This window comes from Alternaria postmessia (assembly GCF_024291825.1).
Source record: "Alternaria postmessia strain BMP 2775 chromosome Unknown scaffold_2, whole genome shotgun sequence".
Lineage (NCBI taxonomy): Eukaryota > Fungi > Ascomycota > Dothideomycetes > Pleosporales > Pleosporaceae > Alternaria > Alternaria postmessia.
In genome coordinates, this window is record NW_026260075.1 from 905,745 (window position 1) to 928,701 (window position 22,957).

At 50.7% G+C, this 22,957-nt stretch overlaps 6 protein-coding genes across 6 annotated transcripts; 2 read left to right on the plus strand and 4 right to left on the minus strand.

The window, feature by feature from the left end:
• Window positions 1–19: 19 nt before the first annotated feature.
• Window positions 20–1,243, plus strand: J4E82_000736 (uncharacterized protein; the record flags this gene model as incomplete). The annotated part of the gene is made up of 2 exons (XM_051727056.1): window positions 20–146; window positions 192–1,243. The coding sequence occupies 2 exons, from the start codon at window positions 20–22 to the stop codon at window positions 1,241–1,243; spliced, it is 1,179 nt and encodes a 392-aa protein (XP_051593481.1).
• Window positions 1,244–2,698: 1,455 nt separating this feature from the next.
• On the minus strand, window positions 2,699–3,907 carry J4E82_000737 (uncharacterized protein; the record flags this gene model as incomplete). Its single annotated transcript, XM_051727057.1, has 3 exons — window positions 2,699–2,833; window positions 2,889–3,262; window positions 3,346–3,907. 3 exons carry the CDS (start codon window positions 3,905–3,907, stop codon window positions 2,699–2,701), a joined length of 1,071 nt encoding a protein of 356 aa, XP_051593482.1.
• A 773-nt stretch (window positions 3,908–4,680) lies between these two features.
• On the minus strand, window positions 4,681–6,508 carry J4E82_000738 (uncharacterized protein; the record flags this gene model as incomplete). Its single annotated transcript, XM_051727058.1, has 3 exons — window positions 4,681–5,797; window positions 5,850–6,240; window positions 6,457–6,508. 3 exons carry the CDS (start codon window positions 6,506–6,508, stop codon window positions 4,681–4,683), a joined length of 1,560 nt encoding a protein of 519 aa, XP_051593483.1.
• A 2,508-nt stretch (window positions 6,509–9,016) lies between these two features.
• On the plus strand, window positions 9,017–11,840 carry J4E82_000739 (uncharacterized protein; the record flags this gene model as incomplete). The annotated part of the gene is made up of 6 exons (XM_051727059.1): window positions 9,017–9,023; window positions 9,263–9,504; window positions 9,551–9,832; window positions 10,543–10,641; window positions 10,698–11,535; window positions 11,584–11,840. The coding sequence occupies 6 exons, from the start codon at window positions 9,017–9,019 to the stop codon at window positions 11,838–11,840; spliced, it is 1,725 nt and encodes a 574-aa protein (XP_051593484.1).
• Window positions 11,841–15,053: 3,213 nt separating this feature from the next.
• J4E82_000740 (uncharacterized protein) lies at window positions 15,054–16,942 on the minus strand (the record flags this gene model as incomplete). The annotated part of the gene is made up of 2 exons (XM_051727060.1): window positions 15,054–15,869; window positions 15,917–16,942. 2 exons carry the CDS (start codon window positions 16,940–16,942, stop codon window positions 15,054–15,056), a joined length of 1,842 nt encoding a protein of 613 aa, XP_051593485.1.
• A 2,044-nt stretch (window positions 16,943–18,986) lies between these two features.
• J4E82_000741 (uncharacterized protein) lies at window positions 18,987–20,678 on the minus strand (the record flags this gene model as incomplete). Its single annotated transcript, XM_051727061.1, has 2 exons — window positions 18,987–19,656; window positions 19,720–20,678. The coding sequence occupies 2 exons, from the start codon at window positions 20,676–20,678 to the stop codon at window positions 18,987–18,989; spliced, it is 1,629 nt and encodes a 542-aa protein (XP_051593486.1).
• Window positions 20,679–22,957: the final 2,279 nt, after the last annotated feature.

Below are 22,957 nucleotides of genomic sequence, written 5' to 3' on the forward strand. Positions count from 1 at the left end.
CATATCCTATCTCATCAAGATGATACTGAGCCAAATCTCTTACTTGGACTGTGTAGCTTTCCTCGTCTTTCTTGCGCCTCAATTGCTGATCCAGATTGGCATCATACCACTCTTGACATGGCTCATCCCAGCTCTGCCTTCTCTCGGTAAGTCACATTACTCTCCATACGTGAGTGTACTGATACTTATAGCTCCTAAAGCCATCGTAATTCCATATCAGTTCATCCGCGAACGCTTTCTCGTGCCACATGAGAACCGCGCGCCCTTCGTCAGAAAAGCAACGCCATTTCAAGATCTAGTCATCCGCTTTGTTCGTTATGCTTTCGCCAACATGCCCGCCTTTTTAGGGCGGGTGTTCTTTTCAAAGGCTGTCTCACTCCCCTTCTTAAGATTTCGCATGTTGAGACACGGCATTGTCACAAGTCCGATCAGATGGACTGAGATCAGAAGACCGAACTTCGGAGGGGTATGGATCGTGCACGATCGGCAAGAGCAGCCAGATGTAATCGTATACTATTGCCACGGTGGCGGCTTTTCCATGGGCAGCAGTTTTTTCTACATGGAGTTTCTGCTAGCGTGGGTCACTTTGCTAAAGTCTGCCGGGTATCGCAACCCAGCTATCTTCGCTCTGGAATACACCTTGGTACCGGACGCCACATATCCCACCCAGCTCCACGAGACGGTCGCAGGTTACGAATATGTTCTATCACTGGCTCAATCTTCGACTCACGTAGTTGTTGGCGGAGATTCTGCAGGTGCAACCCTCATCCTGAGTTTCTTACTACATTTATCCGACCATACCGAATTGCGTCATCAGAAACCGGGTCTTGCCATCATGATCAGCCCATGGGTGACGATAGTATCGCGCGAAAACCGGAACACGGCGTCTGACTATCTGAACAGCTCATCTTTAGAGCTGTACGGTCGCCAGTACATTGGCAACAAAGTATCACCAGAGGATTCAATGGTTTCGCCTGGAAAGTGTAAAGATGTTAAAAAATGGACGGAAGCTAGCCCCGAACAAGGCTGGTACTTTCTCTATGGAAGCGAAGAAGTTCTCGGACCAGAGACCAGGAACTTGATCCGTCTACTCGGTAAAACAGGAAAGGAAGTTGATAGCTGGGAAGAGCCAGGTGGCATCCACGCATGGCCTGTTGCCAGCTTATATCTTGGGGAAACAAGAGAAGAGAGACTGAGTGGTCTAAAGAGCATCGTGGAAGCTATCAAGGATAGAATACATTGATGGTATGGGTACACCAGACCAATGTACTTGAACCTTTATCTGTGGTAGCATCGTGAAGGTAATTCGAATCCAAGCTCCATTGCAGCGCGCTGCAGTCTTTCGATCCTGTTCATTTCTTCCATATCCCACAAGCGGTTTACTGAGCGCGTGTCGGTGTTCTGTTTTCTCAACGCAGCTTCCGAAAGAGGAACCGTCTTAGTGAGGCTGTCAAGATTATCAGACAATGTATAATGATGGGCTAGAATGTCTAACATGGTAGATGACGGCGCCATCTGACGAGCATTGGTTGACACATTTGTCTTAGTTGCGCCCGTATTCTGGCCAGTCATTTCTGGACCGAGTTTTGAAGTCGGATTGGGTGGTGAAAAATCTCTGGGTTGGCTATATACGTATGTAGGTTTCGATTCGCAGAAGCTGGATATATAACTTCAAATTTGAGCGGATATGCCTCCACGTCTAATATTTATAACTCCCAAGCATACTACTCATAGCGCCGCACTCAGTCTTACTCTTTCGCATACGTTCGACGTCGTCGTCTCCAATCATGGTGTTCAGACTTGCCGCCCAACAAAGCTAGCTTCTTACCCCGCCAGGCTTAGGCCATTTCTCGTTCTCTCATAGGGTAAAGCGCCCGTAGGATCCAGCCATAAACCCCCGTCTCTGCATGAGATGACCCTGCAATATGCACCCACCCTGCTACCTCCATCACCATGCTGCCGGTGGCGACCACCCGTGTTGCGCGAAGCACATGCACGCCAGCTGACACAGAGTGTAGCGCAAACCGGCCGACTTTAGACGCTTTTCCCTCGGCTGAGCCTTCATAGTGTTCGCCGCTTATACATACCTAGCCTTTAAAGATTGGTTTATCGCATTCGAATAGGATTGTTTGTTTGAATTGGTTTGAGGAATACAGGTGCGGTTGTAGCTCATGATGTCCTGCATCGGTCCTTGCCAGATTCGGTGTACGTATGGTATCGTAACGTTCTTGGCGTGCAAAGACTGAGTCGGTCTGTCACCCCACTATTTGAATTTGGCGCTCTTCTGCTGATCGAGCGTCGTTGAGGAACGGAGGCTCTTAAGTTGCGACTGATGCTGACATCCTTACACATGGGAAAGGCGGATGTTGAAAACCATAGGGGAACGAAAACCCGCACCGTATACGAGGGAAAAACCGATCAGGTATAGATATAACAAGCTTTACCTTGCAGCCTACATTATCTTCTAATTAGAAAACGTTTAAGATTAACAGTATTGTAGTCTTCTAGGTTTTTAATCTATATCTATATGCTCTTAATATGCTCTTTTACAGTAAGAAGGAGTACTCTTAAAGGGGAAGTTTGTTTTTTCTCTTTAATACGGTGCCCGTACCAAATGGAGGTCAACATGAGATTGTCTGCAGTTCTGGAACTTGACTTTTCTCCTTGTTTAATGGTATTTATGGTATATGTCACTTATCTACGCAGTCATCTTAATCACAGCCCGTCCAGCAAGCTTTCCCGCATTCATATCCGCACAGAATCGATCGATGTCCTCTAACCCACCATGCGTCAAGATTGGATGTACCAAGCCTCGTGCAGTAAAATCAAGCGCCTAGATTCTCGTTAGCCAACACTTTCAGCATATCCAATCACAACACGACACTTACTTCTTCAACATCCTTCAATGTACCCACTACACTTCCCACAACATTCAACTTTTTCAAACACATTACGATGGGGCTAGCACCTGCGACAATAGTATTATCCTTCGGCAGACCCACACATACCATCGTACCGTTCGGCCTCAGCAGATGTGGTGCTTGCTCGTATCCTGCTCTCGTGGCGGCAAAGACGATGACTCCATGAGCACCGTAGGTAGTGATCTTCATGATTTCAGATGTGATGTCTGAGCACGTCGTGTAGTCGATAAACTTTTCTGCGCCGAGAGAGAGGCAGAGCTCGCGTTTGGCGTCTCCGCCGTCAATTGCAATGACGCGCATGCCCATATGTTTGGCGTATTGGACGCCGAAGTGACCGAGGCCTGAGTTATGTCAGTGTCTCTAGAGACTGGATGCGCCTCTGTCTTCTTTTTCGAATACATCAAAGAAGCATGTGTTTACTTACCACCACCAGCTCCAGGAATAACAAGCCACTGCCCAGGAAGCACCTTACTCCTCTTACACGCCACATACGCTGTTACACCGCCACACATGATTGGACCCGCCTCTTCATCCTTGACGCCATCAGGCAACCTCGTCGCATACCTCGCATCTGTCAAGGCGTACTCTTGGAACGTTCCAGCAATAGTGAAACCACTATTCAATTGCTTTGGGCAATGACATTCATCTTGACCGTTGGTACAGAACTCGCACTTCCGGCATACGGACGCGATCCACTTGATACCAGCACGATTGCCAATCTGCCAAAGATCTTGCACGTTAGAGCCAACGGCTACGACAGTGCCAGCGCCTTCGTGACCCGCAATACCGTTTGTACATTCTGCCATCTTGAAGTCCCATTCATCGTGAAGCAGGGACTTGTCAGAAGCACATAGGCCGGTGTAGTTGATCTTGACGAGGATCTGATCGGGGGATGGTTCTGGAACGGGAATCTCCTTGATGGTGGTTGTCGCGCTATCACCAGTGCCTTGCTTGATAGCGGCCTTTTGTGTTTTGGGTAATTGCATTGTGACTTCGTCCCGACGATGACGGTTGAGATGAAGAAAATGTGACTTAACGAGAAGACGGTTTGGGTAGCAAGGTTCAGAAAGCGAGACGAAGGGGCATATATAATGGAAGATGGGGAATACGTATACGACCACAAGGACCCGACATGCAGTGCCTATGTGCGGGGTTCAGAAGCAACGCGCCCTTTCCTTGGCCTTCGTACGGGTAGCTTAAATTGACCCATCCGAGTTTCGAATGCATAAGCGCTTTCGACCCAAAATACGACGATCATTCCATCGTGGCTAGGCTTATGCGCTTGCAACTAATTGTACATCGTGATTAAGTTCTCGTGATAACGCGGCATCGCAATTCGGGAGGGAAGATCGGATAACGCACGTTTATTTCGCAGCCTGCGGAGAAAATCCGCAGAATGCAAGAACCGAGGTTGAGGGGGACTGAAGACAGTGGAGTCGCGGAAAGAGTTAGGAGTTAGCGTCCAAGGCGGGGTACAAACGCGAAACTGATCGAATAAGATTGAGCCTCTGTTATATGGCGATTCGCAATACCTCAAGAAACTGCAAGTTAGATTTTCTTCGATGATTGTTGATGTTGTTGCTGCTTTCCCACTGCAGTGTCTGGTATTTACGAGGGGTTGAACCTCAGCTCTTCTCGCCTTAGAGCATATCATAATCATACAGCCTTCTTTCAAGCATATGCCGAAAACTGTACGCCGACCAATGCAGTCCTCTCCTAAACCTAAAACGCCATGCTAAATTTCACATTGTCGTCCTCCTTACCATGCAGTGATATCCTCAACTTCAGCCTCACCAAATGTACTGGTCTTGGTAGCAGTCATACCAGTATCGCTCTTGACGGTTTCTACATTTGGCGTTCTGTTCATGATTTCTGGGAGCTCAGTATTCAAAAAGCCCAGCAGATGTTTGTTTACCTGCTCAAATTCTAGAAGGAAAGCGTCATGACCATCCGGGGAGTCGATGGTCTTGAGCGTGGCTTTCGGAATACAAGCGGCCAGCTCCTTCTGTTCGGCAAATGTAAAAAGGCCATCTGATTGTATACCCAAAACAAGGGTGGGCTGTTCGATCAAAGAAAGCGCATGATGAAGGGCCGATACTGGGTCCAGTGTGTCGGGGGTCTCGCCCTCAGGATAACGGTAACGAGATACGTCGTGTGTGTCCAGCTTTCTAGTGATAGCGATGTAGCAGTTGGCGTCGAAGCGCTTGATGAACTTGTCGGCTTGGTAACGGAGGTATGATTGTGCTGAGAAATAGTGAGGGGCTAAGGGTTTCGAGGAGCGAGGGAATGCGCCGTTGCTACTTGTGGAGCTTGTCCGTTGCAGGTTCGGCGTCCCAGGGCCCGACGCATCGTGGAATTCGAGATCAGCCTGTGCCGCTGCAGAGCCAGGTATGGCGGTACTGCTGTTTGATCGTGACATAAGACGCGGCGATCCAGCATTCTTGTGGCCGTGATTATGTATAGCCCAATGTTCGTGCGAAGGATTTGATGGGGTCGTCGGGCGCGGTACAGTATTGATGCTCTGTTTCTTGGACAGGTCTGGCGTGTTGCGCCCAAATCTCGATTCGAACGAATCGCGGCTCCGGTAGGTCAACAGGGCCGACATACGTGCTGCTCCAAGCCCAGTCGACGGAGGGTCTTCGTATGAGTAGTAGCCATCGTCGTATTTGGGATCGCTGTAGATGCTCTGCCGTTGCGCCTCGCCCCAGCTGATACCCCATGCGCTGTAGCGAGCCGACGTGGCTATCGGGATGATGGTTCTGACATAGTCTTTTCCAAAGTATGCAAACTCGAGAACAAGCATACCGCCCATAGATCCTCCAATAACTGCAGCGATCTGCTTCACACCGAGATCATCCAAGATCAGCTTGAAGACACTACGCCTGTTAGCGCTGTCCAAGCATAGGGCTCGGAGCATGTTTGACTCACTTGACATCGTCTCTCACAGTTGTCAGTGGGAACTCGGGACCGTATGGGCCCAGCGACGCGTCGCCGTCCTTTGCTGTGACGGGACTTGCACTGCCGTATGGACTGCCGAGACTGTTCATACATACCACGAAGAAACGCGAGATGTCGAAAGCCTTTCCAGGTCCTCCTAGCAACGGACCCCACCAATCGCCAACATCAGCGCTTCCTGTGAGCGCATGGCATATCACCATGGCATTGTCTCCGCTGGGCGCGAGGGTACCGTACGTCTTGTATGCAACGCTGACATTCTGTAATACAACGCCAGATTCGAGCGTGACTTGCGGTATGACAGCGAAGGTTTGATCAGGAATGAGGTTGGCGAACGGGTTCTCAGGTTGCGACGACACCGTCCCTGTAGCATGTTAGTTTGGATGATCAGGACCAGAACGCGACGAGAAAAGCTGTCTTTGGAGTCGGCATCATCGCCCGAAGCAAGTCACGGCAAGCAGCAGCCATTTGCTATGTTTGCGTGTGACGATATCACCATACACGAGACACTCCGATTGCACCGTGTCACGACTACCTCGGAAGGATTGCGACGGTAAAAAAAAGTTCAAAGGATACTCACTGTATTTCTTGGATCCATTGGCGGTTTCAGCGCCTAGCCCTTGAGAATCCATGATGGCGATATTGAATACGTTCAAGTAGAGAAATCTGAGGCCTGCGTCGCAGGAAGTGGGGCGTGTTTATCACATGGCGGGGAGTCATCTCTCTGGTGTTGAGTGATGCTCGCGCATTGCCGCTAGACGAGGCTCGCCAAGACGATGACGTGCTTTCGGCAATTCGCGTAGCTTCCCCTACAGGAGGATTCTCTTGACGGACCGAACTTCAATCAACACTCTTTTGTTTCAATTCCCCAAGAAGAAACCTCGCCACCCTAAGCTCCACAAAATGTCGAAGCTTTTCCGGTCCGTCGTTCATGTCCAAGCGCGGTAAAAAATACTCCAGCTATTCCACGAAGTGTCGGCGTAATCGCTGTCTGTGTCACCAACGATCAGCCAGAACTCTATGCTAGACTGACCTGTAGAGATGTTTGCTAGTGCCCACATTCTGTCTTGTCGCTTCAGTACCCCTTGCCATGCCCAGTCCAAGATTCAGGCTTTTGATTGATCGAAGTTCGACGGTACTTTGTTTGACAACACTACTACACAGACTTCCAAGAGATCATGTCAGCACCGCAAACTTAAGCCATACACTCGGCGCTTAGCTCCACGTGTTCGACGACACAATCATCATCTATTTCCCGAAAGCGTAAAGACCGTCAAACAAATGGTGCGATTGTGATCAATCGTCCTACACACCACAGTGACCAACTCTACGTGCTACACGTGAGATGCAAACCTACAGCCAACACTGGGAAATCACATAAGGTTCGAGACGGCGTCATAAGGGAGCATATATCTATCAGTGGCCCATCATAGGACGCTCGGATAATGAGTTGTGAAGCGACTAACCTATGGTCCAAAATGGCACCTCTTTTGTCCAGCCGAGGCCAGAGCTTGATCTTCACTTCCAAGGCCTTGGATCTCCATCCCCAACTGTTCACTCAAGTCCCAAGATCCGATCAGCATTGCCAACATCACTTAGAAGAAACAGCAACACCCGATACGACGGAAATACCATGGTACAGGGAGCACCCCTTATTAGCAATCGACTCAAGACAATTTGAGACTATCAAGTGGACGAGCCTAGAGAGAATACATAATTCAGTCGATGGTTCGAGGTTCAACAAAGCACAACGCAAGCGAGGAGGACTACTGCGGTCACCAACATCAAGCTGTGCTCAGGCCATCAACGCCTTCGTTATGTCTCCCACAATAGCGCGCGATGTTCGTCGAGAGATGGGCCGGCTAAAAGCGCGCGTGCAACACGAAAGAGATCGAAAACGAGGACGCGTGTTCAACATCGAGATGAGCAACTATTTGTTCAAAACAGAGGAGCAAACCATTCCTGAGGTCATCGGTCCTGAACGCAAACAAATCACTTTTGTCAAGGAAGAGGATCGGGAGTACATTCGTGAAGACCGGGCAGGTACTCCTCATATGAGCGAATTGCAGGCTGACGACGATTTGGTACCTCCGTCCAGCGTAGAAGAGCTCAGTATGGGTGGCGAAGTAGACGCATTAGCGATGAGTTGGTATGATTGCAATGCTACCACTATACATTGCCATAAATCCGACAGGTAGTCTGGAGGCGCTGATCGTTCGGGACTGTCAATTTGGTGGGCTCGTTGAATTCTGCGGCGAACTTGTGAATTGACCCGAAGAGGATTGCCCACAGCTTAAAACAGAACAGATCAAAGCGGCGTCCCACGGCTGGCGCAAGAGTACTAGATAATAATGCGCATACCACAATTGGGCTGATTTATTTCATCACGAGACCATAATTCTACAAAAGAAGAATTTTCTGGCCTTCACCATGTGCATCTGACAGTGGCACCTATTCGTGAGAAGAAGACGATTGAGGATATGAGAAATGGAAGGAGCTGAACGATGACGCCAAAAACGCACGCACCTTACGCTAACACGCGCCACATGTAGTTTGCGCGTGGCACTAGCTCTTCCTGCTCACCCGAACGCGTCCTTACACCAATATCAACCATCATCATTGACATGCGATGAGACGGGTAGTAGTGACAGGCTTAGGGCTTGTAACCCCTCTCGGATTAGGTGAAATCATGTAGATCTTTCCCCGAGACTTTCCAGCTAAATGAGACAGGTGTTCGACAAACATGGAAGCGTTTGATCGACGGCCAATGCGGCATCATTTCCATCAAAGATAGAAGCTCAGAATTCGCATTACTACCTAGTCAGGTGGCTGGCTTAGTTCCTCAAGGCAGCAAAAGCGATGGCAAATGGAACACGAAGGAGCATTTGAGTCCTACTGTAATTGCCAACATCTAGGCATCTTCTGGTTAATCCTAATCATATTGTAGGATGAACGTCGCATGGCGCGCTTCGCACAATATGCCATGGTTGCATCTGAGGAGGCTTTGAATGATGCTAGCTGGTTTCCGAAGAAAGAAAACGATCTTGAGGCCACAGTGGGAAAATTCAACCAGACCTGAGCTTACATCTTACTAACACTTTACCAGGGAGTATACATGGGATCTGGCATTGGCAGCCTAGATGACGTGTACGATACCACAGTTGCTTATGAGAAAGGCGTACGTTGTTGCAGCTGCCTTATCTGATTGTCGACTAAGAAATATCAGGGCTACCGAAAGGTATCCCCACTCTTTGTTCCACGCCTGTTAATCAATCTCGCTGCGGGCCACATCTCTATGCGATATGGCTTCAAGGTGCCTGAACCCTGTCCTGTACACTATCATCAATGTTGACTATGATAGGGGCCAAACCACGCGGCAACCACAGCGTGCACGACTGGAGCACACAGCATCGGAGACGCTTCACGACTGATCCAGTTTGGTGACGCTGATGTGATGATCGCTGGCGGAGCTGAATCATGCATCCATCCTCTGGCCATCTCGGGGTTCTCTAGAGCCAGGAGTTTGGCCACCGAGTTCAATGATCGACCATTAGAATCAAGTCGGCCCTTCGATCGAGAACGGGATGGATTTGTCATAGGAGAAGGAGCTGGAGTTGTGATACTTGAAGTACGCGATCACCCTCTGCAGATTTGTTTTATCTAACAAATTGTAGGAATTCGAACACGCGAAGAAACGAGGTGCGAATATCTATGCTGAGGTCGCGGGCTACGGACTATCTAGCGACGCATACCACATGACGGCACCTCGCGAAGATGGTCAAGGACCACGTCTTGCTATGAAGCACGCACTGCGGCACGCTGGTATCAAGCCTAGTGCTGTCGATTACGTTAACGCGCATGCTACAAGTACCCCACTGGGTGATGCTGCGGAGAATCGAGCCATCAAAGAGCTATTGCTGGGCGAAGATGGAAAGGAAGCCGCTTCTAAAATCAACGTGAGCAGTACGAAGGGTGCAATCGGGCACCTTCTCGGCGCCGCAGGTAGCGTAGAGTCTATATTCACGATTCTCGGGATGCATCATGTAAGTCAGGCGTGCTAATATGCGTGGCACAATGACTGACAGTGACTAGAACACTCTACCTCCGACTCTGAATCTTCAAAACCCAGGCGATCCAGCGGATGAATTCAATTGCAATTACGTCGCCAATGCTGCTCAGCAACACAGCGTCAACGTCGCGCTCTCAAACAGCTTCGGTTTTGGTGGCACCAACGCATCCCTTTGCTTTCGTAAGATTTGAGAAAAGGGTCCTATCATAATATCCACTGTAAAAGCTGTTGATTGTCACATCTAATGCCGAGGCTTTGTAAAGTCGCGATCATTAGTACATCACGATGCTAATTACCCCGCCAGGGTCGCGATAACAGCTGCTAGCCCCACTTCGCGTCATCTGCATCCCACGGTGCTTCGGCAGGAGCCGCATCCTCAATATTTGTCTTACAAGCTTCGTCGTCTCGATTCTTTCAAACTCCCTTTTCCTTCCATCGGACCTAGTGTCGCCTTCTTTCCTCTCTGTATCACCGTGGGGAGCGTGCTCAAGTAGAATGGCGACTTCCCGCCCCTTGTCAATCGCGGGTAGCGATGCGGAAGCCAAACCATCATTCTTCCGCAACGCGTCGAACAAAGCATCTACATACCATGCGCAGATACCATACCTAAGGAGGCTTCCATTTCCCGTGATCGCAATCATCATCACGCTCATCGTAGTGAACCTTCTAGTTTGGGCGGCAGTAGGTATCGTTCTGGTACGTAGAGAAGTCTAGTCTGAGTCGTGTTGACTGGGTAAGCTGATCATACATAGCATTGGCACACGCCTCTGATATCGACCGCAATTCTCTCTTATACTCTCGGATTGCGTCATGCCCTGGACGCAGATCACATCTCGGCTATCGATCTCATGACTCGCCGTCTTATTGCAGCAGGCCAGCGTCCAGTGACAGTTGGAATGTTCTTCAGTCTTGGACACTCTACTATTGTCATCATCACGTCACTCGTAGTCGCAGGCACTGCAGCAGCCGTTTCAGACAAGTTTGGCAATTTTGAGCGCGTTGGTGGTATCATCGGAACTTCTGTATCTGCTGCTTTCCTGCTACTCCTTGGTCTCATGAACATCTACATTCTGTATAAACTCATCGTTCAGATGCGAAAGATGATCGCGAGTGATCCCGGAAGTGAGCACGAGGAGTTCAAGATTCAGGGCGGGGGATGCCTCTTTCCAATCCTGCAGAAGCTCTTCAAATTGGTCGATCGACCCTGGAAAATGTATCCTCTTGGTGTGCTCTTTGGTCTTGGATTCGACACTTCCTCTGAGATCGCTATTCTGGGAATCAGCTCAATTCAAGCAACAAAAGGAACCTCCATCTGGCTGATCTTGATCTTTCCGCTGCTCTTCACTGCCGGCATGTGCCTTCTCGACACAACAGACGGCGCGCTGATGATGAGTTTGTATACCAGCACACAACTAGCGCGCGACCCTATCGCTATTTGCTACTACAGCATTGTACTCACAGTCATCACTGTTATTGTCGCGACCATAATCGGGACAGTACAGTTCCTCAATCTAGTACTTAACGTTGCCGAGCCACACGGCAAATTCTGGGATGGCGTCGAAAAGCTGGGTGACGCTTGGGACATAGTTGGTAAGTTGATCAGTCAGGTCAAGAAAGCACTGTACTAAAAGCACGTAGGTGGGGCGATATGTGGCACGTTCATCGTGTTTGGTGGTCTCAGTGTTTTGCTGTACAAGCCTTGGAGACGGCGTATCGATCGCAAAAGGGTCAATAACGCGCATTTCGAGCCACTACCGCAGGAGAACGAGATTGCTGAACCGGACGAAGAAGATCCCCGGGAAGTGCCCGCGTCGATCACGACATATACAAAGGATGTGGATGTGAATGTTGAGCCTGTTGGGGCTACAGACATTGCTGGACCTGCACACCGTTGAACGCCATCGACCCACGATGTGAGGAGAGTCGGCCAGCAGAAGATAGAGGAAACAAAAAAAGGGGTTGGATTCTTCTTGACTGTAACGCCTTCGCGCCGATGCCTTCTGGTCCATCCCATGAAGCAATGCTGGACCGAGCATCTATATTATCCAACCATACCTAGGTATGGTGTCTACAATGCGAAGTCCGCCCTACGAGTGCCCTGCACCAAACGCCATGTCCGATCTTTTATCCAATACCATGTTCCTCTCACATCTATCCATCCCCACCAACGTATCTCTCAGTGTCCATCGAATTGCGAGCCCATACACGTCAGGTCGATGATACGTCCGGCGGGATCTGTTCGAGGCGCTACTGCAGCCTGAGGGACATAGGAGACAGCTGTACAGTCATGCTTTACTTGGCCATTCGAGGCATTGGAGCACGAGCAGTTCGCCAATGTCCTAAACATGCGTTAGGAAGGCATAATACATGAAAAGGTACCACGCTTACGATCGAACATCCGGCTCATGAACAACAGTGGTAGGTCGCAACTGGGTGCCGTGTTGTGTCTGTGCATCGATGATGTAAGGCATAATTGCTGACTCGCCGGTTGATAGAGGTTGGGGAAGTTTATGAGCTCTTGGCTATAGAATGAAGATAATGTACAAGGAGGCCACCGCCGTCCTCTATTTAAACATGCACACGTCTGAAGGACTCACTCTCACTACAAAACTCTCGCGCCATACCATCGACTAAAGCTTTCCCATTCTATTGCCACGAGCACGCGGAAGACGCTGGATGCAAAGCACAGACAGCACCAGCTTGCCCACACAGCAGAGGCGCAACCAGGGTGCCGGTCCAGTGTGTAAAGAGAGTTGCGGGTGGAGGTACGCGGGCGTATCATTTCGCCCCGCTTTCCTCTTGTTTGACGTGGATTTCCACTTACGGTTGCGTCTCGAGGAACTACAGGGTAAACGGCTGGTGCGGTCTGTGCGCATCGACGGTTTTCCCTCGCCATGAAACGCCGCACGGCTACCCGACTGACCAACGTAGACCTAGTTCATGGCCGCATCCGCGTCGCCTGGCGAGTGTCATGCATACCACCTGACGCCCGCCATGCTTGCCCGCGTCATCTCCTCTAGTGTACAGTAGGCGCAGATCCGCCAACTCAAAGGCGCAACCGCATGTCAACTGTCATGATTGGAGTGGAGACGAGTTGACTGGACTTGATACTTGGAGGTTTCTCTCGCAGACAGAGGACGCACCGTCTTCATGGGCCGGACGAAGAAGAGACACGATCCAGACAGTTCATAAGATCAGTTAGAGCAGGCATGGAGTTGTGTTAATGATGGTTCTTCCGTCACCAAATGTTACGGTAGACCACCCGGAATGCTGCATAGAGCTGGGACACAACCTGGTATTGGATCAGCCGGCTGCGGTGCATCCTCCAGAAACTTCTGACAGCAAATTTCCGGTACGCACGAGGTCCGGATTGCCATAAAGAAGGTGACAAGGTTGCACGCAAGTTCGCAGGGCAGGACGCGCGAAAAGGGCAGGATGCGTGTGAAGGGCAGGACTCCGCGCGACAGACAGGGTTCAGTGCGAGAGACAGGGTTTCGCGCAAAGGCCCGCAGGGCAGGACGCACGCGAGGCGAGGCGACGTTGGCGGAACGCCCCAAGAGACTATCAACACCTGGAAGGGGAACCCACGTTATGAGATCAACCACGGTGGGGCCAGGTTTGAGCTTTACCGTTGCAAGGATACCTAGAAGTGGGGAGTGTTTTCTTCTGACTGGCTGAGGAAGGGGAGGGCAAGGTGATGGGTGGTGGGCGGACAGTTGCCTACAAGTTGAAGCAGGCACAAGAGCGGATGTATGACTATCTGCAGACAGGGTGCGTGAGGAAGCAGGGATTGTAGCGCTCGCTTTACCTGGATACGCCCCGCAACACGGTGCCGAATTTGCTCGGTGTCAGGGCAAGCATGCTTGTCAAGTCGCTGGCCCGGCAATATCTAGACGAGTACTGTAACCGCAGATCCGGACGTGGGCGGAGATGGGGAAAAGCAATCATGATTGTGGCTTGACTAGACGCATACCTGAGCGGCCAGGCGCCAACAGTGCAGCAACGGCGCAGGTATTCTCCGTTCGTAACGCTCATACTCTCCCTGTAATTACCCGTCTTTACTCCTTCTGCCGTAATGGGGTCAACGAATACTCATGACGATCCTGTGGTGCATTCTGGCTGCTAAGCCAAACGTCCATGTATCGAAACTTGACCAAGTTTGCCAAGGGCATTCTAGTAGCGCATAGGATTGTAGCGGCGTTGCGCACCCGACGCTCCGTGCGGTGCGCCATATGCCTTGCAAGCACATCTGAGAAAAGTTCAGGGCAGAAGGCATTCACTAACCGCTACTGAGCATGTGTGTCGGAACACATGCATTGCGAAGAGGGATGTAGCAACCTGTCTTCGATGGACCCCGAGGTTGCTAGAAGTTTGCATATCCACTTCATCTTACAGTTAGATGCATCTGTACCTGGAATATAGACGAAGACAAAGGTACAACCACTCTGAACTTCGCTACTCAAACGCCCCAGCCCTGTTCTCCAGTCCCACTCAAAACTGACACTTACCACGTTCCGGGAAGTCCTTCGTTCTTTGCTCGTACCTTGCTTCATCAGGACCGATTAGACGCACAACGTTGTAACGATGATCCATCTGCCCAAACACTTTGGTGCGTTCGGCTAGAATTTTATTGTTCGTGTAGCCGTGGAGAACAGTCGGAGTGGTGTCGGATTTTCAACTTGGGTCGGGCCATTCGAGGTGGTAGTAGATCTTTTCAGTGGACATCGTGGGTTCCGATCTGACCTGATGGGTTGGACGTAACTCCAGTACAGAGATTAAGAGATTCCTGTTGTTTATACCCATCTAGCTCTTTTAATTGTTGCAAATCATTGGACCTGTGAAAGCGAGCGTTGATCGCGAGTCTTGTTCTTTTGCAGGATGGGTTTGGTAATGACAAGACGCAAGGACGGAGGTGAAGTGTATACAAAGCTAGTGACTTGCTTACCGGGTCTCGACAAAAGAATATACTTTGTATGTGGAAAAGGTTCTTCTGACGTCGCTCATGTCATAACTCCAGCTTTCACATAGTAATACATAGTTCCGAAGAGCATCCTGGCAACTCCGTCTCTTCATCAGCCTACATTCGTACATCTGACACTGCGTAATGCTCAAGCCTCCCAGTCTGCGATGTGCAGGATGGCTTCTTCAGTGCCAAAGACTCGCAACGTATTTCCAAACTCATCCCAGAACTTGGAGTCGAAGGCCGGTATCAGCTCCATCGACCGTCGCTTCATCTGCTCCAACGGCACCCATCCCGTCTTATCTTGAACATGGACAGCATCTTCCCATGACCCAGCGCTTTCCTGGAGCTCTTCATCCCATTCGATAGATACGCCGTTTTGGGCAAGTTTGGCATCATCGTCTTCTTCAGTGGAGGATGTTTCGGTCTCCGGATCCAGCGTCTTGAGTGTATCAAATAGATTCTTAGTTTCGAATCTTCGTTCCTTTGCTGCCTTTTTCTTGGCTTTTGCCTTTTGCTTCTTCGTCTTTCTGGGTTTGGGTTGTTCCACGGGAGGTAAGGGAACCGGTTCCTTAACCTTCTCGCGTCCATCTTTGACAAAGTCCGGAACGTCTTCACTCTGTAATATGCCGTTTGCTTTGTTGAGGGTGAGAGGATGGCTGAATAACGGTGCTGTGACCTTTTCTCCTCGTTCTGCACCAAGCTTGGCGGCAAGCTTGATCATAATGGTGGCAGTCAGAAGACTGTCATAGCCTGCTTCATGGAATCTCTCGGTTTCTTGATATTTGGGATGGTCGGCATGGGTAATGATCTCGGGTAAAGGCTGTCTGCTTAAGCTTTGTGCAATATCTTGCAGCGACGGCGATGCGTTGAGGTCGCCCTCAGCATAAGTAGCTAGATACTTGGTGTCGATGATCTTGGGGAACAACTCGTGTATTACATCCTGGAAACCTTGTAGAGTATCCTGGCCGAAGTTAGTATTGCCTACAAATCATCAAACTTTTCACGTACTGGTAGCTCGCCCACAAAAGTGCGGTAGAAGTAAACGATATCAGTGAACATGTTGTGCCCAACAAGAACCGGTTGCTTGGTCTTCAATCTCTCTATGGCTCTATCATAACGATCCCGTATATCATGGGCGTCGGCTGTGGAGAGCATGCCTGTAGTCCGGGCGGCGTAAAGTGGACCTGTGCGATTGATATCTCCGCCCTTGACCAGAGCCTCGAAGATCCAGCGGAAACCCGTTTGCCGTATGATAGAATCTTTTACACGGTTCTTGATCCTGCGCATGTTGTCGGCTTCGCGGACCGGGTCCAAGTCAACAATGCGAACACATTCATTGCGACCTATGGATACCAGCTCTGGAAATTCGGCACGTACGAGCTGGTGCACAAGACGCTTCTCAAATCGCGTGATTACCGGTATCGATGGCGCGGCAGAAAGTCCAGTGTGAGTTGTGATGTCCAGAGAGGAGGACGTGCTAGTCTTCCATTTCTTGATAGCTTCCCTCACGCGGCGCATGAAATCAAGAGACTCAACGTCGCCCTCCTTGAGCTGCAAGTCCGGTATCGGGTTCTTGTTCTCCAGCCGATCCCAAGCCATCTGTCTCGCCCGCTCCGCCTCTTCTCGGGAAAGGTACTGTACGCCCTTGGTAAATGGTGCGCCCAGGTCGAAACCGCAGCCGAGGAGAAAAGTACATGCGCCACTCTGGAATCTGATTTCGCGCTCAAAGTCCATACGCTCGTCGAAAAGTGGGCTGATGTTGATGTTGTATGGTCTCAGGACATATTTGTTCGCGATGTAGTCGAACCTGGCGCATGTAATACCTACCTGTAGAATCTGATAACGATCGGCGCCCATTTTGGTTTCGGCATAGCGCTCCTCCATGGTGAAGCGTCCTGGACCATGGGCAGGCTTATCTTGAATCCGCGAAGGAATGCCCGATAGTTCGAGATCGAAAGACACAAAGTCAGCCTCGGATATATGGATGAACATGCCCAACAGGTGGTAGGGGAATGTTTCTGCGTCGACCTCCATGTTGTAGATAACGACGAAGACGACAAGAAAGGCGCGTATTCATGTGCTGTTGGCGATCTGAGGGCAAGGTCGCAAGTGCTGTGTCAACAAGTGTGGGCAGCGATGAATGATGCGATGTCAGTCAAAAGTAAGTGCAAGTGGCAAGCTGTGTGGTCTCGAGTGAGTAATGAGGTCAGTAGCGATGGATCAAGCGACAAAGCCGTTGTCTAGCTCTTGACGCAGAGCTTGTCGCGAACAAGCGTTTGTCAAGCGCGTCAATTGCGAGTGCAGAGTGTCACTGCACGCGTCTTGAGGGCGCCTTCACGTGCCTGCCATGTGATGCGGGAGGTGAGGCGGGAAATTGCAGCGCGCAGAAGGCTGGGGGTCGTCTCGTCGGCAGGTGACGCGCCAAGGCGGTTCCGGGTGACGTGAGCTGGTCTGCCGAGGTTGGAAATGTTGACAACCAACGCGGAGAGACAGGCACAACACCGAGTTCCGTCTCTCACCGCCAGGGGCTTGTTGAGCTCACCGAACATCGCGAGCGACTATCGCATCCTACAGAACCATGGCGACCTTGTACGATGACATCAATGGGTCGCGCTACCTGTCGTCGTCCATCTCGTCGCTGTCAACATCGCGGCAACAATCGTCGCAGATCGCCAAAGCCTACCGACAGGCCGCCCAACTGTTCCTGACGCGACGTCTGCCGGAGGCTCTGTCGACCATCGAACCCATCATCACGCCGCCGCCCGTCGATGAGACCAACGGCGATAAGGGCGACCTCGTGGGCCACGCCCCGGTCGCAACCGCGTCACGAGGGACCCGGGTGAAGGTGTGGAGCTTCTACCTCACCTTCCTCAATGCCGTCATAGAGCTGGGCGCCGAGGAGGGAAAGCACGCCTTTGGCAGCACGAGATGGAAGCAATTGGTGTCACAGTGCCGCGACGGCAGCATCTGGGACAACGTGGTACGGGACGGCTATGCGGGCGTCGAGGGAGACGTGGATGCCGACGTTGTCATCAACCTGTGAGCACCCCGCTGACTTGCTGAGATACTGAATCCTAACGTCCATGAAGGGCCACCCTCCTCCTCACCCATGCGCCCTCCCAGCGCCTCAACCAGCAGAAGCTGGAGACGTACCTCTCCGCCACCGCCAACCCAACCCTCGATGTCTCCTCGCACATGTCATCTCCAGCATACCTCGAGAAGCGCCCAGGCCACCGCAGGCAAAATACCGGCACAGACACGCCTCGCGACCTAGAGAAGCGCATCAAGCTGCTTGAGCTGTATACCCTGCATGTCTTGCCTAGAAACGAGGAATGGGACTACGCCCGCGAGTTCATCACCATGTCCGAAATGCTCGACGAAGAGCGCAAGGAAGCATTCCTGCTAGCGCTGCACTCTCTCAAGGAAGAGAAGGAAGACACAGAAGCCCGGGAGGAGAAGCTTCGCCAGCAGCAACAAGAGCAAATGGAGGAGCGCCGTAGAGAGACCGAAGCCAAGCGCCTCGAGCAATCCCGCGCAGAGGACGAACGTCGGAAACGCGAAGAGGAAAACAGGCGGCAGCCCCGCGGCTCAGACGAGCGCTTTCGCAAACCCCAGCCAACTCCTCAGCCCACCCCGTCGCAGTCCCGAATCTCCCGCACACCCGGCAAGAAACCCACAACTCCGCCGCCCGGCTTCTACAACCGAGCGTCCACAATGTTTGGCAATATACAGACCATGATATCCAACACGGCACATCAGATGACTGCAAATCCCATGGCTTTTTTCCGTACCTTGCTTTTCTTACTCGCGTTTGGCTTAGCTTTTGGCAGACGGGACCTCCGAGAGAGGATACTCCGCATCATACGGAATGCGTGGGACAAGGTGAGACGCACCGTAGGTATGGGAGTCAAGGTTTCCTACATTTAATGTGATTGACGTGATTGGGTCGAGGTTCTTATGTCCATGTATTTCTATTCTCAAAGCTACTAGGGGCCATTGTGCTAACTCTGACAATATCATTATGCTCATCATCTTCATCACCATTACTGTCTGTCATAGACCAGAGCTATTTCGTTCATTACGATTCTGGATATACCCATACAGTGCTCCGTCCACGTCTGACTGCAACAGGCTTGGGTCTGGTATCTGCATCGTTGGATGCTTTGGCAGCGGCCTTGAACATATCAGAATATTCCTGCACCGTTGAGGAGCACGGCCAATTGTTGCGCGCACCCTTTCGTGACAAAGACACGAATTGCACCCCCATTCCTTCGGCCAGCGCTCGCACTTTGGCGTCTCCCCAACTACTCAAAGTTACTTGAGCCAGGTTTCGCAGTCTCGATACGCGCTTCTCAGGGAAACCCTGAAGCAACAGCTTCAAAACCTCCTCTGGCTCCGGAGGATCGTCCATCCAGCCGTTGTTGTCGATCCGTACGTCCACGATGCTCTCCGGCAACATGTCTCCCAAGCATGGAATGTCTTCAATGGTCCATGGCTTCTCCCCCTCTTCTGCCTGAACAGCATCTTCTCCCAGCCTTTGGCCACTTGCTACCGATGGCCCACAGAAGGAGGCCAAGTCAATCTCGAGCATGCGTAGCTGGGGAAACGCTCGAAAAGATACCACACCGTTGACTATGGCTCCCCAGTCTTTGGCCTTCTTGATTGTGAGTTCCGTAATGCTTGGACCGCAATGTTCAGCAATTGCTTCCACAAAACCACCAGGATTCCAGTCATATCCACAGCCGTGCCTAGACATCGGTGGACAGAGTTAGTCATTGTCTCACTTGGTTTTGAATATGAATATTACGCACCATTTGCACTCATGCAAGTATCTGAAGATCTCAAGGCAAGGCGTGTGTCTAAGGAGGACAGAGATTCCTTCTGCGTCCATGCAACAGTACGCCAATTCCACTCTACGCAGACTTGAGTTGATTCCTGGAAAGCGCCAATGGAAAGCCATGCCAGTATAGCCGTCGTCAATGGCCAAGCAGGACGTGCTGTATAGCTCTTCTAAGCTATTCAACCGCACGAAAGGTTCCAAGACCTGGAAAGGGTTCCGTTCCTCATATCCCTCTCTGGTGGACGGCAGGATGATCCTCAGTTTTGCAAGCGGCTGGTTCCGGTTGCCACTGCTGTTAGAAGCTTCGACCATCGTTTTGAGCACAGCTTCCAATCTCTCTTCCGCTTCAGGAAGGGGCGTACGGTTGTTGTTAAGACTGTACCATTCGGGTGGCAGTTCTAGCGCTTGCAAGTTCGGTAGTTGATTCAGGAGTGTTACAGTCGCGTACGCGACCCTATGGTAGGGTCGGTGGTTATTGTCTTCGTTCTCAGCTTCGTTTTCGAGGCCGAACCCTTGCAGCATGACTTCCCACCAGAGCTGCGCATCAACTCCTGCGTTGTTGAAGCACTCTGAATGCAAGACCATGTTCTTGATCGACGTCATAACTTTTTCGTAAGATTTGAAACGATCATTCTTCGTATCGACGTTTGGGCCTCCTCCATGTCCACGCAAACTCAACGACTCAATATATTGCCCGACAAGAGGATCACAAGCTATCTCGCATAGTATGCGAAGTATGTCGCTCTGGTTTTTGGAGCCGGCAATGGTGGTGCACTTCCATCGTTGTTTGAGCAAGTTGTGTCGTGCGATTTTGGGCGCAGCGCGTGTGTATATGGCGCGGCAGCAGAGTGCAAAGGCTTCGAAGCCGGATGGAAGACTGTGGCCGATGATCTCGTCGATAATATCAGCGGGGAGATCAAGAAGCTGCATGGTCGACAGCGTATGATGTTCGAATGACAGCAGAAGTGAGCGAGCGCGTGCTCGCAATGAGAATCACTAAGCTTTATCTTAGTTTCGTAGAGCCTTCAGGTTGCCTAACATTGCCCCACACTGGTCGGAGTTGCTGCCTGCAAGTGGCATTGCGCACGTTTCGACGCGTGAACAGGCCCGTGGTAAAGAGAGGGGACGGAGAATAGTACATGGTGAACCGAAGTAACCTGCGTCGCCTTCGAAGTAAAAGAGTCTCTATAATGCGTAAAGATATTGAAGAAGTGAGGACTTGGAGGCTCGTCAAGCCACGCGCCGACAAGGTGATCCCTGCTGCATCGCTCTCTATTGACAACACCTTCAAATTATAGAGTGTACAGTACGGAGCATAACCCTCGTACAACGATGGATGAGACAAACCGTCGTTCCGCGCTTTCTGATAGGTGACAGCGTTTCTGCGGCCAAGATCTCTCCCGAGACCCTGTACGATTACACACCCAAAGAGAAGGACTATTTACGAACTTCCTTCGTTTCATGCATGGCCAGGTTTACCCTATATATTGAGCAAGCTATACACTCACTGAGTCTTGCGTGCTGTATTGAGCGTCTTCCTTCTTTGCTTGATCATGTACGTGTACATTGTATAAGAGCCTAAGGGAAATTAGATTCATGAGGTAAATTTACTTGACGACAATCCATACCTGGGATGTAGAGCAGCAGGCAGAAGTAGAAGATGAGCGGTATCACCGGGCTGATCTTGGCTCCTGGAGCAATAGCTTGGTACAGTAACCACCATTCAGCCCCGATACCGATCGGGTAGAGAGGATAGAACATGGTGTAGCTGGGGTAATTAGCCATGTTTGGAGCAGCTTCTGATATCACAACAAGACATACCGAAGCCAGATCATGCCTTTCGACGCCTTCCCGTGCATGTTAAGCGCCAAGTACAAGTACCGAATCGTATCTGCCACCGACCAAGCAAGCAATAACGCAAGGTAAGCACGTGAATCTGCTGTGCTTTGCGGGAAGCTGTACCACACCATCCAGACCTGGATGACACGAGTAACGACTTGTAAAGCGGTTGTGCTGACTGGAGATTTGATAATACCTATCATCATGCTTAACAAGAGGCACAAGAAAAAGGGGGATAGTGAACGAACCGAAAGCCGCATGGAAAACTTCTATCAAAGACGCGGTTTGTATCCATCGCGCATATGGTTCCGTCGCATCGAAGAGTTCAAATTTATCATTTTGGACATTTGAGATGGCTCGGACAAAGACAGACGCCCATAGCGATGCGAAGAGGACGTTATAGGCAGTCAGATAGATTGTTCGGGGTTGCGATGCTACTGCGTCAGCAGTACATTCTCTACTTTGGTTAGCCATTCTCGCTCCTAAACCTCGATGTTTAGTCAATGTGGTTTGGAAGCATATGAGAACACATTGCGCAAGCAGAGATTGCTGTGGTTTCCGTCGGGCAGTAGGTCGAAAGTGGGTGATGAGCCGAGGCTAATTCGGTGTAATTCCATCGTTGAAGAGCACGCATCTTGTGCACATCCTTTTCAGGTCTCAGAGCACCCGTTCAACGAGCTACCACAGATGCGATCTGTCAGCTTTCGCGTCCTTCCTGATTCTTGGGCAGAAACGAAGATCACGTTCGAAACATAGTGCAGGGGCAGTGACCAATCGAAGTCGCGACATCACTCCCCGGGGGCGCGAAAGTCTATACCATTTCTCGCTCTTAGCCATGCATAAGGCGGGGCAGCTTGGTTGGTCCCTGCGAGACGCTAAGCTTCGCTCGATCCACTGCCGATCGCCCAAGTAGGTTCTCTTGGATTATACATCGTCATCAGCACCACACTTCACATGGCTGATATCCCAGATAACAATTCTTGGTCGGTTTTCACTGCTTCACAACTAGCAATATCCCACACATTAGGATTGAACTAGAAAACTCAATGAATGGGATCATAATTCCTTTGATGATAAGCCAGTCCCGAAGCCGACGCACGACATCCTTTTGCACGACAAAAACTTCCTCAAACTCTTGATGACAGTATACAAAGTTTTACTAGAAAGCCTCAAGATGTTCTCGGACCTACCTTGCGGAAGATGAGACGCGAAGGGATTCTTGTTTGATCAAACTGGGAAGATACCATCGCGCGACTGCCATCAAACTTCCATCTCCCGCTCCGCTCCATTTGTCCAATTTCTATGCTGACTGGAAGATAGATATTTGGAAGCTAATACAGATGGCTAACGAAGACTGACCAGTCGATGAG